The sequence below is a fragment of the Gracilinanus agilis genome, chromosome 3 (assembly GCF_016433145.1).
Source record: "Gracilinanus agilis isolate LMUSP501 chromosome 3, AgileGrace, whole genome shotgun sequence".
Taxonomy (NCBI): Eukaryota; Metazoa; Chordata; class Mammalia; order Didelphimorphia; family Didelphidae; genus Gracilinanus; species Gracilinanus agilis.
The window spans coordinates 419,386,199-419,402,512 of record NC_058132.1 but is presented as its reverse complement, the minus strand read 5'-3'; the positions used below and the strand labels follow the sequence as shown (position 1 = coordinate 419,402,512).

The 16,314-nt window shown below is 32.4% G+C and overlaps 1 protein-coding gene across 1 annotated transcript in view; it reads right to left on the bottom strand.

The window, feature by feature from the left end:
* The window catches only part of TMPRSS15 (transmembrane serine protease 15), a 153,136-nt gene that overhangs the window by 58,735 nt on the left and 78,087 nt on the right, over positions 1-16,314 (bottom strand). Inside the window, exons 8-11 of the mRNA XM_044666902.1 lie at positions 12,990-13,098; positions 11,223-11,329; positions 3,011-3,151; positions 1,732-1,881 (exon numbers count right to left, since the gene is read on the bottom strand). Of these exons, the coding sequence (XP_044522837.1) occupies positions 1,732-1,881; positions 3,011-3,151; positions 11,223-11,329; positions 12,990-13,098 (507 nt within the window). The remainder of the gene's footprint in view (positions 1-1,731; positions 1,882-3,010; positions 3,152-11,222; positions 11,330-12,989; positions 13,099-16,314) is intronic.

Here is a 16,314-nt window from a genome sequence, read left to right as displayed (position 1 = left end):
CTGATTTGGGCTTAGCCATCACAACTGCAGACTTACCCTTCTGTGGCCCTCCAAAAGATAGTAGTTGACCTACCTCCTACTTTGGGGCTGAGCAGATTCAGAGCAAATAGTGCTGCTAGTTTACCTCTGTTTAAGGCCTCTGTCTGAGTCTACAATATCCTCTTGGGGTCCTGCTTGTTAACACTGGTTTGGTCAGTCAATAAGCATTTTTTGAACATACACAGCTAGTAAGTGTCTGAGGGCAATTTTGAATTCATGTCTTTCTGAACTTAAGCCCAGCATTCTATCTACTGTGCTACTTTGCTAAGCTGCCTAGTACATAGTAAATACTTAATAAATATTAGTTGATTTGTTGACTGAAAAAATTCTTTCCTCACTTTTACTCCATCTTAAATACATTTGCTAAAATAATTTTCCTCAAGCTCAGATCTGATTATCTCTCTTCTATTCAATAAATGCCAGTGGTTCCCCCTATTGCCTCTAAGACCAATAAGGATAGCTAGTATTTACATAGTGTTATGTAGGCCTACATAAATACACTTTATAAATATTTCATTTTAGCCTCTCAATAAATCTAAGAGGTAGGTATTTTTACATTCCTCCTCAAAATTGGGCCTTTAATTCTTTGTCTTTTGTACAATAATCACTAAATTAAAGAAAATTTTTTTCCAAAAAAGTAGTATTTGTCAGTTTCTCATAGAATTTTCTTTGTAAAGTTCTTTGTAGCCATCATAGTTAAAAATAGTTCCAGCAAGGAGAAGTTTCTTCTCATCTTCTTTCTCTTCATATTCTCCACAAATTCTGCATAGATCTTCAGACATCAAAGAAAAAACATACACTTTCTTCCTGACCACAGGGGGAAAAATACTTTACCTTCAGTTGTTTTCTGAACTACCTTATGAAATTGTCCACAAATTGTTTTGTTTTCTTTTTTTCAGCACATCGTTTACTCATATCTCTGGCTCTTAAAACTATACTAATTCCATGGGCATTTCTATGTATACATAGCTATCCCTGATAGAATAGAAGCTTGGGGCTAGAAAATTATTTTTGTCTTTAAATCCCTGCACCTGGCATATGTTGTTTAGTTGTGTCTGACTCTTAATGACCCCATTCTTGGCAGAGAGATTTGAGTGGTTTGCCATTTCCTTTCCAGTTCATTTTACAGTTGAGGAAACTTAGGCAAATAAGATTAAATGATTTGCCCAGAGACCCACAACTACTAATTGTCTGAGACTGGATTTGAACTTAGATCTTCCTAACTCCAGTCCCAGTGCTTTATCCACTGTGCCATCTAGTTGCTGTGTGCATAGAACATACTAGGTATTTAATATTGATTCGATGATTCTCATTGACAAGTTTTAATATGTGATAAAACCTATTATGTTTTATGATAAAACATATTACAATTTTTATGATATGAAATATACATGCTTTTAATTATTTGACATTTTATAGTCAATTTTGTGTTTTAATTAATAAATCCTCTGGATACTAACTTAGTGCTACTGTGAATTTAGTGTTCTTTACTTGAAACAGAATTTATAAGAAGGCTTTAGAGCTGTGCCTTAGGAAAATCACTTTAGCAACTATGTTTTGGATAGATTGAAGTGAGGAAAGAATTTGGTCAGTTAACCAAAAAAATATTTGTTGTATATTCAATACTTGAGCTATAAAGACAATTTATTTAGTTTTTCTTTGGTTAAGGAATAGAATAGAGATAAATTATACCTGAAAAATTGCCCAATGTATGGTCATTATCTGGTCCAGTCAGAGGTGGGAATATATTTCCGTGAATTCTTTCCCATTCATTATCATCTTTTATATATTGGTTCCAGTAACAAAATCCATCCTCAAAGTTGCAGTTAATTTTGTCATAATCTGTGAATAATAAAAATATAGAAAATGTAATGCTGTAGTAATGAATAATGTAAAGAATAGTTATAATAAGAGCACATTCTTTTAAAAAAAAAAACAAAACCCTTATCTTCTGTCTCAGATGAGGAGTAAAGGAGTAAAAAAATGCCCAAGGCCACATATCTAGGAAGTGTCTAAGGGTCAGATTTCAATCCAGGACCTCATGCCTCTCAAATCACTGAACTACCCCACTGTTCCCAACAAAAGAACATTTTGAAAGTCTAAATAACATGTTAGCATTAAAGGTTCTTTAACTGACTGTTCTATACTGTTCTGTTGTATTTCTTTTAATTCTCTGTTCTCTGAGGAATTCTCTGAGGCAAGGTAAGAGAAGGAAAAAATATTCTAAACATAAAAAGCCATCCGCTCAAATAGCAAGTTGTAGATAAAGAACATCAAGCTCTGTTATTCTCTCCATTCCTTTCAGATTCTCTGGGATCAATTACCAAGACTATATAGATGAAATCTCTGACCAATAAATATGACCCCAGACTTACTCATGAACTCAGTTCTGCAAATCCCTCTTTGACATTTCTGATTGTCTCAAACTTGGGCATCTCAAACTTAGTATTTGCAAATCAGAACTCATTATTTTCCCTCCAAAACCTATCTAATCCTCTTCTGAACTTCATTATTTCACTCAAGGACACTATCATCTTTCCTATTACCTCGGTTTACAATTCAATATCCGCTCCAATTCCTTACTCTCCACTCACTCCACATCAACTTCTTAGTATTTGTGTATTCAATTTAAAATATATTGTTTAACACAATGATAAGCAGATTTGCAATTTTTCTACATTTCTGTAAGTCTGTTTTCCATTTGCTATTCAATTATGTTGTAATCATTCATTGTATTCTAATTCTATGTATTTCCACGTGTTCTATGGATGTTCTAGAAATTCTATATATTTTCTCACAGCATGGTACTCTGTACAGAGCAGATTCTCAATAAATGCTCATTTGGCAAAATTAATTAAAATCCTGCTATGATTTTCTGTTCTGTCTCTAGTTCAGTTATTAAAAAATTATTATCAAGTTAAAGATTTTGCAGCTTTGAAACTTCAGGTGGGAGAGAGAACGCATTACTTACTGCTGAGTTCACTGCTATCAAATTCAGAATATGTTGCATTAAAACCAACGTAATCATTTTCATTAGAATCTATGAGAAACTTTACAGTTGCTTGGTTAGAAAAAATGTATATTGTTCCTGGATTAGGCTCTGAGAGGGAAGCTGTAAGAGAAAGCAAATGACTATTTAAAAAAGGGGAGAAGCCTGCTATTTTTCTGTATAAAATGAAACACTGAATTATAGTAGCAATATGTATTTTAATGATATTATTTTTCATGAAAAAGGTCAGAGAACCACAAATAACCTGAGAATTTTAATCATACATCTGAACTTTACTTACATTAAGCATGTATGTACACCCATATGCACTTAGTTTTTTCATATAAATATATATGTACATATATATATATAATATATATATAATGACTGAGAAATAGAGGAGAGAGGATGTCAAGATGTTGCAGAGTACCATTTAAAAAAAAAAAGTTAATAATATGAAAGGGATACCGAGGCCCGATACTGTTATTTTGCCTTTTGTTTCCTTAGGTTGAATCAAATAATTTTGTCCTCAATATTAGAGGCTATAAAAATACTGTATATTTTCTCCTATATTTTTCTTGAAATATACTATCTATATAGATATGTATATGTATTTATAGATATATTTGTGTATATCTGTGTATATATATATTCAAGATCTTTCTTCTTCCCCTTCTTCCTTCCCTTTACTCTCCTCTATCATCATCATCCAAAACCAGATTAATAATGCTTTAATAAATAATATTTTGTCAATGCAAAGAGTTGCAATGTGTGAAAAAAATTAATATCTATTAGCAAAACTTCCAATTATGCATTTTTCCAAACTTAGCTGCTTAGATGACACACATTAATGAGACCTATGAGAATCTGCAACTTGTTTGCATAGCTAGATGAAAATTTATACTCTGATGAAATATCAGTGTACCAGTTTTATGGAGTAGTGGAGCAGGATAATAGTAATAAAATTTATCTATATAAATTATATAAATACATCACTGTACTTAAGGACCTCAAATGTCTCACTTTTTTTTGTACTACCCTTGACCCTTTGTGTCAATCCTAAATATCAGTCACTAACTAGTCTTGTAATGTGAGTGGTTTGACTGAAATAGAAAGAAGAAGGGAAGATACCTTTTGTGTATCCACAGAGTTCAGGCTCAGCAGCTAATTAGAGAACTCTGTTATTTCTCATTGCAAGTCCCTTCGTCTTTTCATAGTCACAGTGAAGTCTGTATACATGGCCAGGAATAGGTCCTCCTCAAGTTTTCACATAGAGGACTGAAACCAAGCAGGGATGAACCTCAAGCAACAGCACCCCCAGGTCAATCCAACTTATTTATTTCCTTTAAAATATATTTCTATGTTGTTTTTAACTGAAGGAAAGTGTAGTATCATAGTGGCAACTATCTCTTTAGCACTCATGTTCCAAATATTTTTATTTCATTATGGTTTATCTCTATAATCATACTTCATTAAGCTGCAGTTTCAATGTGATATAGACTTTCATGGTGTCACCTATTTGTACAGTGTTTAATTATAGTGTGGAATAATGATGTACAAGTCACTATTCTGTACCTGGTACAATGAATCACTCAGAACCCAAGAGTTCAGATAAATGTTTTTTTGGTTTTGTTTTAACTAAAATAATTACAATATTCTCAGTTAAAAGTACTTCCCAAAGCAGTTAGCAGTTCAGGAAGCTAAAAGTTAGTCATAAAAACTCAAGCAAGGTGGTTAAAAGAAGTTGAGAAGATAGCTTTTCCATTCTTCTTGCCCAAAGTGCCTATAGTTGGGTCTCACTTCAATTCCTACTCCTCTTAGAGTGAGAGGTCAAAGTTAACCCCAACTGTTCCATGTATGCACCATCATTCCTTGTTCAAGACAGTAATGAATGGCACTGTGGGAATATGTGGGTGTGGGTATGTATGTGTGTACGTGTATGTGTGTATGTCTGAGTGTATTAGAGGAAGCAGAAGGTCACTCCTGCCCCTACAATTCCACTAGTAGCCCAGGCAACCACGAATGAAGAACTCACACCCCAAAGACAGGCCCCCCCCAGATCCTCTGTCCCACTCAGCTACCTCCTTGCTGGAGAACCACTTTACTTCTCACAACCTCAATTTCTTTAATAGAAAATTGGGAAAACTGATACAGTACTTGCACTATTGATTTTACAAGGTTATTGTGAGAAATCTGCTTTGCAAATACTAAAGCCTCATAGAAATAGGAGGTATTCATTACTGCTCTGAACTGGACCAAACTGAAAGTAATTCCTGGAGATATCAAAAGGAAGGATTCCAGTATACAAGTTTCATAAAATAAGGAAACAATTTATGAATTAGAAATGAAAGTGTTAGTATTCTTACAAACTACTAAATAATTTAAGCTATGCAAAATACTATTTTATTCCCTTGTCAGTATGTTTTACAGTTGCATAGAAGAAATATTTATTTCTTACCATTAGAGGTCTCCCTGTCACTCAAGAATTTTCCTCATTAAATAGTTCATATTTTTATTTTTAAATTTTAATTATAATCTAAGTTTTATTATTTTAACTTTAAAAAATTGAATCAACATAATTTATCTTAATATAAAATTTCATTTCTGACACATACTGGCTATGTGACCCCAGGTATGTCATTTAAACCCTCTCCCCTTAGATATCTAGGCAACTCTGTAAGACCCTGTACTGTATGCGATGAACAACTATGATTCCAGAGGAATAATAATGAATACCTACTGTCTGTCAGAGAAATGATAGGCTCAAGATGGAGAATAAGGCATTCATTTTTTAAAAATATGGACAACATGGGAATTTGTTTTGCTTATCTTTGCATAATTGTTACAAGTTTTTCTCTTTTTTTCCAATGGGGAAGCTGGGAGGGAGAGAAAATACATTTTTATTACTAGAAAAAGTGGTTTTTCTTTCCAATTTTAAATCGACATTTTCACCTCCATTCCACCTTAGCTATCCAAGGGAAAAAAAAACACATTTTTACCTCTTTTCCAAATTTTCTCTTTATCTAAACTTGGCCTTAAATGGGAAATATGTTCGTGTTCAAATTAGCTACCAATCAGAAGACTGAAATTAATTTATTTGTAGATACAATAAACATTTATTGTGTCTACTGTGTAGCAGAACACTGTGTAAGGTGCCCTAAGAGAAACAAAGTTTAGTTAAGACATGGTACCTGCCCTAATGAAACTGGCAGTCAAGTAGGGAAATATAACTCAACTAAAACCACAACAATACAAAGTAATCTATGGTAAGTTCATTAGTGAGGAGCAAAACAAATTGTTATATTAGGTTGGAGTGGAAAGATCATTACTGCTCTAGGGGATCAGGGAAAGATTGATAGAACAGGAGGCATTTGAGCTGGAATTTGAAGTATGGGTAGATATTAAACAAATTTAAGGAAGTGAGGGAGAGAATAAGCATTAATATAGGACTTATAGGTGCCAAATACTTTTACAAATATCATCTCATTTGTTCCTCATAACAACATGAGAGAAAAGTGGTATTATGATCACAATTACAGTTGAAGAAACTGAGATAAGCAGAGGTTAAGTAACTTGACCAGCGTCACAATGCTAGAAAGCACCTGAGGTAGGCTATGAACTCAGGACTTCTGGACTCTAGGACTCTACACTCTATCCACAGAGCTATCGGCTGCCTCCGGCTGGGGTTGGCAGAAAATGATCTTGCAAGCTTAGATAAGAGAGTGAGCAAAGTTCAGAGGAAGACTCAAAGAGAATGTAAAATATTAATGGAGTCAGTTAGGGTCTGTGTTCCTCAGATTTTTGGAACACAGGTACTTTTTCTCTTTCTTCCTTTGCAAAGAATACATTAATAGCAATGTACTCATGCCAAGAATTAGTGTAGCAACACAATGTACCACACAAATAGGAGTCATTTTCTTTTTTAAAATAAGTGTTCACTGATGTCTTCTGTTTTTTTACTGCATCATCATATTTTTCCAGAGCTCCTCACTCTCACAATTCCAGGGAGCCATTCCATATAACATATAGCATTTTTTAAAAGCAAAACCAAGAAAAATAAGAGGAAGAAAAATCAGCAAATCTGATCAATATGTTGAGAAAAGTCCCTCTATACTATGTAAGGTTTTCTTTTTTTAGCATTAAAGTGTTGTATTTTGTCAAAGGATTTTTCTACATTTCCTGAAATGATAGTGTAGTTAAGGATATTTTGATTTCTAATAAGATTAATTACATGGATGATTTTCCTAATGTTGAACCATCCTTGTGTTTCTGATATAAATTCCAACTTATCATAATCAATGATTTCTTATATTGATTGGTGTAATTTGTTTGACAGAATTTTGTAGAACATTTTTGAATCAATATCTATTACCTAACTTCTTTGTTTTGTCCTTTCCAGCCTTAAATATTAGGGCTATATTTATCTCATAAAATGACTCTGGTAAGGTTCATTTTCAATTTCTAAAAATAACTGGTAGAGTATGAATACTAACTGTTCTTTAAAAACTTGATGAAATTATCTGATGAATACATCAGGACCAGGAATTCTGTGGGGTTTTTTTCTTTGCTAGTTCCTTTATATCTAGTTAAGTTTCTATCTGGTTTTCAGATACTTGGGATATTTTATATTTTTTAATATAATTCTCTTTCTTAACCTTAGTTTTATTAGAGTAAAATTATGTACAAGAGGTTCTGATTATTCTTTTTATTTTTCTGGCTTTCTCATGATTTTACATTGCTCATTTGCTAATATATTGATTTTATTTTCTGTTAAATATTTATCAACTTATTATTCTTTTTAAAAGCAGTTCTTTTTTAATACTTTTATGATTTTCTGGGGTTTTTCCAGGTTATACATATATTTCCCCTGTAATTTTTAATATCTCTTCTTTTACATTTATTCCTTAACTTTCTTATTTTTTAAAGTGTGCATTTAATTCATTAATCTCTTTTTCTCTTGTAAATGTATATTTGTAGATATATGATTTTTCCCTTGAAGACTTCTTTAGCTGCATGACCTAAATTTTGATATTTTGTTTCATTCTTTTAAATTTCTTTCACAAAATTATTCATTGGTTCTATTATTTGTTTTTAATTCATTTGTTATTTAGGATTTCATGTTAATTCTCCTTTTGAGTATGTGTCTTTTGTTAGTGGTCAATGAAATAATGACTATTTTCATTTCCTTAGAGTCTATAAAGAACATAATTACTGTCTCTGTCTTTTTATATTTGTTTATAATACATATGGTCAATTTTTGTAAACGTTTCATGTGGTCCTAAGAAATATGTATGTTCATTTTCAGTCCCATTTAGAAGATGTCATAAGTTTTTACTTTTAGCTCAAGCTTTGCCAGTAATTTGTTCAGTATCATATTATCTTTTTTGTTTGTCTTTCTATTAGACGTCAAAAACTGAAAGGGCAGTGAAGTCTCCTATTATTATTGTGTTTACTGTGTATATCTTCTCATACCTCAGATGTTTCTTTTATGAATTTGAATCCTAAGAATTTTGGAGGACATAGGTTTATTATTGGTATGGGCTTGTTGTCAATAGTTCCTTTCAATATAATATAATTTCCTTGTGTCATTCTTCTCATTTTTTAATATTTGGGGTTTGTTTTTGTTTTTGTTTTTTTTTGCTTTGTCAGATAACATGATTGCAACTCTTGCTTTTTTAGATTCATTTGATGCATAGTACATTTTTTCCCACCCTCTCGGTTTTATTTTGTATATGTCTTTGTTTTAAAACTTCTTGCAAATAACAGATCATAGGATTTTCTTAACCAATCTGCCACTCTTTTTTTCCCTATTGATTTGCTTGATCCATTCACATTTAAAACTATAAGAATAAGGTTTATATTTTCCTCCATTGTCTTTAACATTGCTTTTTAAAAAAAAGTTATGATTTCTCCCTTTTTAGTGCTATGTCCTTACATTGTCCTTCATTTCCATGTATTTGAGTTTCCAATAAGTTATCCTTTCTCTTGTTTCTTTGGGAAGATTTGTCATCAGAGACTCGAGTTTTTCTATTCTACCATTTATTTCTGTTATACAGGTCATATAAATTCCACACTCACAATTTTATTTCTCTCTTAACATTTTAATTTTTAAAGATCAAAGGTTCTATAATTTTATAAGAAAGGATCTTGAAAAATATATTGAACTATTTCTATATCTGGGTTCTAAATTAAAGGCTTAAATAATTTCCTTGATGGCTGTACTCATTCTTTCATTCCTCAGAACTTCAAGGAATACCCCACCCTATAGCCTGGTAGATAGAAAAGGAAATTATTAGATCTTCCCAGCTTATGCCAGACGTACCTGCACATAGCAAAATCAAGTCCCTCAGTTTCTCATTAAGAAACAATACAGTGGTCAATCTTGACTGGGCAGAGTTTGATTTCTCTCCAGAGTAGTTGGAGGACACAAGGCCAATTGAGAGTTTTGATGGACCACCTCCCCATTGGCTATTCACCAGAACTCTCAAATTATATTTAGGAATTCATACAAGAGAACTGGGATCTTTTGTTTACTGAATCCTTTGACCAAATTAATTTGTATAGACTAGTCAATTAAGAAATTAATTTAATACTCAGGACTATTGCCTCTTAACATTTTAATCTCCCATATGTTATTCTAAAAATCCACAAGACCCTCTTCCCCATCAAGTATTGAATCACCTTTCTTTGTAGATGCCTAAAACTCATTTACTAGTTCTGGACACGGTATTCCATTTTGCTATTAATGTTTTGACTGTTGGTGTGTCTGCTTAAGGTTGTTGAGTTTTCTTCTTCCTGAAATCTTTATTCTTTTTTCCTCCCTCCTTATTTTTTCAGTTGCTCTTCTTTTTTACTCCCCCCCCCCCACTCCCAATAACAATAATTTCCTTAGGGACTAAATCTTAAAGCCTCCTCCCACACTGGGTAATTCATAGTTCACCAGCCTAGGTGTCTAACCCAAGAGACTTTTGAATGGACAGAACTGGCCCCAACTGGGTTCTGGGTTCTTTCAGACATAGTAGGTTGCCACATAGCCCTTCACAAATGGCTCCCTGTCCTATTTTCTGTTTCTCCATTCTTTGACCCAGCAGTACAGAGTGTTTCCATTCTGTTGCTATTGCAACTTAGATTGATTTTTATCATTTGGAGTTTGGGTTTCTAAGCCTGGGGCCAGGGAGTTTTTGAGGTATTGGGTAACTTTATTTTAAGCCCCCCAAAAATCTCCTCTTTCTCTGGGATCTCCTGAAAAAAATTTTACAGTACAGAATGCTGCTATGGTATTGGCTATTCAGACCTTAGCAAATTTGAGCTTGGAAAGAAGAAGTAAATGTGGTATGGAATTGCATTATTTCTGTGGGGTTGCTTTGGCTAGTGAAAATTTGCTGTCAGTAGCATGGTAGGCAGAGGGATAGGAGATGGAAGAGAGCTTATTAGATGTAAATTCATTGAGTTTTTAAAATCTTCTTTTCAGTTCTTGGTATCCTAGACCATGGAGACATCTAAAGTTGATTTATCTTAGGCATATGTAAAATTTCTGTTTTGGAGAGTTTAGAAAGGTTGTGAGGATCAGAGAAAATGTGTAGTCCTCCATCTTTTTGATCAGATGGCCTAGAAGTTCACTCAGAGATTCTTAAGGTATGATGTGATAACTTTTCCAATGTAGAGTCATAAAAAATCTTGGAGTCAAAAAGGTCGCAAAAGCTATCTAGTCTAATTTCTCACTCAATGCAGGAATCTCTTCTATAGTATCTTTAACCTATAGTATCTATCAACCTATGTTTGAAAATCAATAGTAGTAAGAAGTACAATGATTTCTAAGATAGCTTGTTCCATTGATGGTCAACTCAAATAGTTGGGAAGTTCTTTCCACTGAAACTGTATTTCATGGGCAGTAAAGAAATTTTTTTAAAAAGAAACCATGTTGGTAACAATCTTAGGTAAAATTATAATTATTTCATAAATTCCTCACTTCAAATATTTAACAATAGTGTTCATAATTAATAGCAATTCTCTGAGTTAAAAGCACTATATAATAATGGATTCCTTTGATTTTAAATTATAGACACATTAATTTGTTCCTTTAGGTGATCAAAAGTACCATATAAGTATTAAATTTAATTTTAAAAGATTAAAAGTATTAAGATGATATTAAAATATGTTTAATTCACCTCAATAATAGATTTGGACAACTTACCTCTTAAAGTTTTATTTGGTCCTATACCTTCATAAATATTTAATGTGTCTGTGTAATATGTATTAAAAGAACTGAAATTCAGCTTAATGGAAAAGCCTTGTTGCACACTAAATAAAAAAGAAGAATAGATTATTATATTCTTTCAAGAGTCTTTACAATTTGTAATGTATGCTAGGTTTGAATTTGTCATCTTATATGAGATATTTGGGATTTGGGATTGAATTTTAGAAATATAAACCTCAACCTCATACTAACTCTAGTTTGTTTCTTACTTGAATCATATTTTCCAACATATTGTTCACTGTTGTTTCCTATACTCATCTTTGCACTGAAGTTACTAAGTATTAAAGTACATGTTGATTTAATTTGGATAGCTTTATCTAGTTCTTTTGCTCATCATCCTCACTCATTCTCCATATTCTGTAATAACCTACTTTAGCATTTAATTTGCAATTATCTTAATAAACTTAATATAACATAATAAAACATAAATCATTACAAATGAGCTTAAACCATTTGCAAAATGCTTATTATGAGCATTATAGCAGGTGATGATCATGTTCCCCTATTAAGATGGTATTTTGAAAAAATTTGCCTGATAATAACACCTATAACAACTCTTATTTTAGGGAATCTGTGAGCCATTCTTTCATTTAGCTGAAAACCCTTTTTTCCTATTTTTTTTTGCTATTATTTTGTTGCTCCACTTTTATATCCATTGTTCAAGAACATTGGACAAGGGCCTCCATTTTAGAGTTCCCAGAGCGCAGTTGACATTTAGAGATAGTTGATTCTTGGTATACTCTGCTCAATTTTCTGTCACTCTGGTGCTGTCCCTGAAGAAGGAGAAAGGCACTGTAGAGAACTAAGGGCTTTTTAATATTTTCTTTGTTTTATGAGTTGCCATGGCCAATTAAGCACCAAAATGCTTGTGATGATCTTCTCTTAGGGAGGCTAGCACTAGGGGGTACAGAAATAATCTGTTCCTAGGACCATAAATGAAGTCTTTTCAGCATGGTAAAATCTACTAGAGTTTTTTTTCCCATTGGCATAAAATTTGAAAACCCAAGATTATCTCCATGTCACAATGAAGCATCTGATTTTGAATTAATGGGAGTTATATATCTGTAAGAATCCATCTAGCAGTTTATTTTCTGTTATTTATTTGTTGAGCCCAAACCAGTTTATCACAACTGTCTATTCATTCATGATAGTTATTAAGCACTGAATAAGTAGATCAAATAGAAACCTAGTTAATACAATTTTCTTATTAAGATAACAAAATAAAACAAGTCATTTCTCCTTACCTTATTTTTGATCATATTATTTGACAATCCAATTAATAGTTTATGTCTCAAATGTATAAATGACTAAAATGATTGAGAGTCAAAATATAACAGCAAATGTTGAAAAAGTTTCCAGCTATTAAACCTACTCTAAATAGATCATTGTAGTAGACTCTTTACAAAATCAAAGTAATATAAACAGAAGTAGGTATGTAGGAATTGAACGTTCCTATGTACATAATATCTGATTTGCTCTATTTTTAAAGTGATAATATAAGAGGTGAGATCAGTAAAATAGCCTTTTTCCTAGGCAATAGTAGGTTACATACAAAGGATGAAATACTTATTTTAAGGGTTAAAATAAAGAGTAAAAATTGCTGGAGTAGAATTCATTTCCATTGAAAATGAAAATATAACAAAATGAGTAACATTATGACAAAAATTATTTTCTTTACTTAAGGAGAAATATTATATTACATACTGTATAATCCACTGGCAAAAGCCATTTGAGTTTTCAGGTTCTGGATAATTAAGTGAATGAAAATATCCAGTGGATCCAGTCAACATAAAATTTCCATCACAAGCTGTAGCTATAAAGAAAGGGAAATTAATATGTTAATCATGTCTAGAAATAGCTCCCAAAATTTTAAATTATTTTAATATCACTAATTGGATTATGGTTTCCTTAAGAAAAACAGTGTCTATTTTTAGTAATTACTGATCCTTAGTGAATAGAGCACCAGGCCCAAAGTCAGAAAGACCTGAGTTCAAATTTGACTGTAAGCATTTACTCGTTTCTGTGATCCTGGGCAAAATCAGTTAACTTCTCACTGTCTCTGTTCTTCAACTGTAAAATCAGTATCACTATAGCATCTATTTCTCAGGTTTGAGATCATATTTGTAAAATGTTCAGTGCCTGGCACATAACAGGTGCTTAATAAATGCTTGTTTCATTCCTGTCAGCCTCTAGGTGAATCCATCCAACTTTCTTTTTAGCCTCTCCACTGGCTATATCACAAAACCTGTTTCTTTTTCTGCATCCTTCAGGTCCTATTTCAAGTCCTAGACCCCGAAACCTTTCTCTAGCTGCACTAGCCAGAAGTGAACACTTCCACAAAATTTATTATCTGTGTTACTAACATGGCATTTATTTCTTATCTTTCATTGCTAGCTAACTTTTCATATGTAGGTACATATTGTTCTCCAACTATATTACAAAATCCTTGAGGGAAGTATCATATATTTTAAATTCCTTTGTATTTATTTTAGCATGTAACATGGAATCTTATACATGCATCAATGCAAAGTTGTCCTCATGATGTACAGTTGCATCAACATGTTTATTATTTGCTTAGTAAACATGTTAGGTTACTGAAAGCTTAAGAATCCAAATTATTTCATAATTATTCTTGACCTTCTTATTTGGACCACCATTTGCTTCCTTTCTCTTATCAACCTTATCTGCTGATCCTATAATGCTCACACTTTGAATTTTTTTAGATGAAATTAGGGAGGGCTAAATATCAAATCAAGATCATCCAGGTGAGATTAATAAATTAGAAACAGAAGAAAAATCCCTAAAGAGTATCTTGATCATTCTTGTTGAGGTAATTTATGACAAAAGGCTTAGATTGCATCTTTAAACAAAGCTGCTAATTTTATTACAATGCTAATGGTTTTCTTTTAGTTCCAACAACTTATGAGGACCATAAACTAATCCATTTAGAACCTATGATGTCCATCATTGCAGGGAGAACATGGCCCCAAATCATCTATCCCTCAAATATTGAAGTACTTATAAGGACAGGATAAGCCTAAATTAAATCAATTCATTGGACAAATAAATAATCAATTTTCCATTCAAGCCCCTCCATCATTTTGTTTGTGTGTGTGTGGGAGGGGACACTTTTAGAGATTTGTGATACAAGGTATAAGAAAATCATGGGAAAATATTTGTGGAATCTGTATAAAGTTTTCAAGTTTAATAATTTTGAAAAGTGATTTCAAGTTTGATCTGCTTTTAATTATCTTGTCTTCATATATCATTCATTTCAAAAATAAAATTAATAACTTAGGAATGAAACTGATACAGGACGACAATCTATTTACAACATTGACATTGAGGTGATTAACACTTTTATGGTTCGATCAAATTCTTACTTTATGAAGTTGTTATGTTATCGGGAGAAATAGATGGCATCCTCATCAACTTTGATAACAATTGTGAATTTAAATTAATAATTAAGATGACCAAGTCAGGGCCCCAAAACAGATTTTGAAATTAAACTAAGTAGAGGAAAATGTGAAGTTTTATATTCGAGTTCAAGAAAAATCAACCTTACAGATACAAGATGAGGAGGCATGGTTAAACAGTGGTTTTTCCTATAAAGGTTATGGGATTTTTACTCAATTTTAAGCTAAACCTGAGTCAACAAAGAAAAAAAGCAGCCAAAGAAGCCAATATAGAGAGACATAACTTCCAAGAACAGACAATAACTGTGGCATACTCAGCTCTGGTAAGACTCTCCAGAAGTATTTTGTTCAGTTCTAGTTGCCACATTTTAATAAGGATATTGATAAGTTAGAGATTATCTAGAGGAGAGCAACCAGGAAGATGAAGACTCTCAAATCTATTCCACATTAGGACTAATTGAAAGAATGAGAAATATTTAGCTTAGAAGAGGAAAAATTCAGAGAAGACAAATGTTGGCAGCAAAATGGCATAGTGGATAAATTTAAATTCAGCCTCAGATATCAGCTGTGAGACCTTGGACAAGTCATTTAACTACTACTTGCTTCAGTTTCATCTGCAAAATAGTAAAAATAGTTCTTACCTTGCTGTGAGTATCCAATGAGATAATAAATGTAAAGTGTTTAGCACAATGAATGTTTATCATAAAGTAGGTTCTTAATAAATACTGTTAGGAGATTTGGGAGCAAAACTGTAAAGATGTAATTAAATATCAAGCTTGTTGAGAGTAAAACTGAAAGCTGGAAAAGGAAGATATTTGTAATCTTCACCTGTCAGTAAACTCAGCTGCTAGACAGCTTCCAACTTTATAAATTCACTAGGGAAGTGAATAGAACTCCTAACCAGGATTTGATTTGTCTTTTGAGTAATATAAATGTAATATTCCTTTGATATTAAAGAGTTACTTTTATCTGACTGCGATGAAATTAAAAAATCTTGGTAATATTGCTATAGAAAATAAACAGGATCTAATGCTCAATCTGTTTAAGCCTCAAAGTAAAGTAACACCTAACAGTCTCCCTTAACTGTGAGAATCTTAGAAGCTGAATCAAGGTGAGTAAACAGTTTTGTTTCTCAGTAACTAATTTTAATGGAAATAACAAAACTGGTTGAGGGATAAATCAGGATTGAAGGAAAGAGGGAGTAGGACTAAGGAAAAAGGACTGACTAAGCTAATTGAATTAAAAATATGTCTTCAGCAGCTTTTAAAATGAAATTACAAACGGAAGTTTTCAGGCTGGTTGGCCTAGCAACTAAGCCTAACTCAAGTTGCTAGTTATTTAGTTCTAATTTGACTGACTCTACTTTGTTGATAAATGTTCAGTAATGATCTTCTTGATGATGTAGAGAAATTATATGAATGATGATGATAGATTGATTGATTGATTTTGACAATATTGATGAATGAACCTGGGTAACTGTCCTTATAAAGTGTAAGAGGTAAAAAGGGTTTTGATTGGGTGAATATTAAAAGGTTTGGTCACCAGGGAATTGAATATTAATCCCCAAGTAAGGAATAACCTCAAGTCAAATTGACTTGTATGGAAGTTTATTT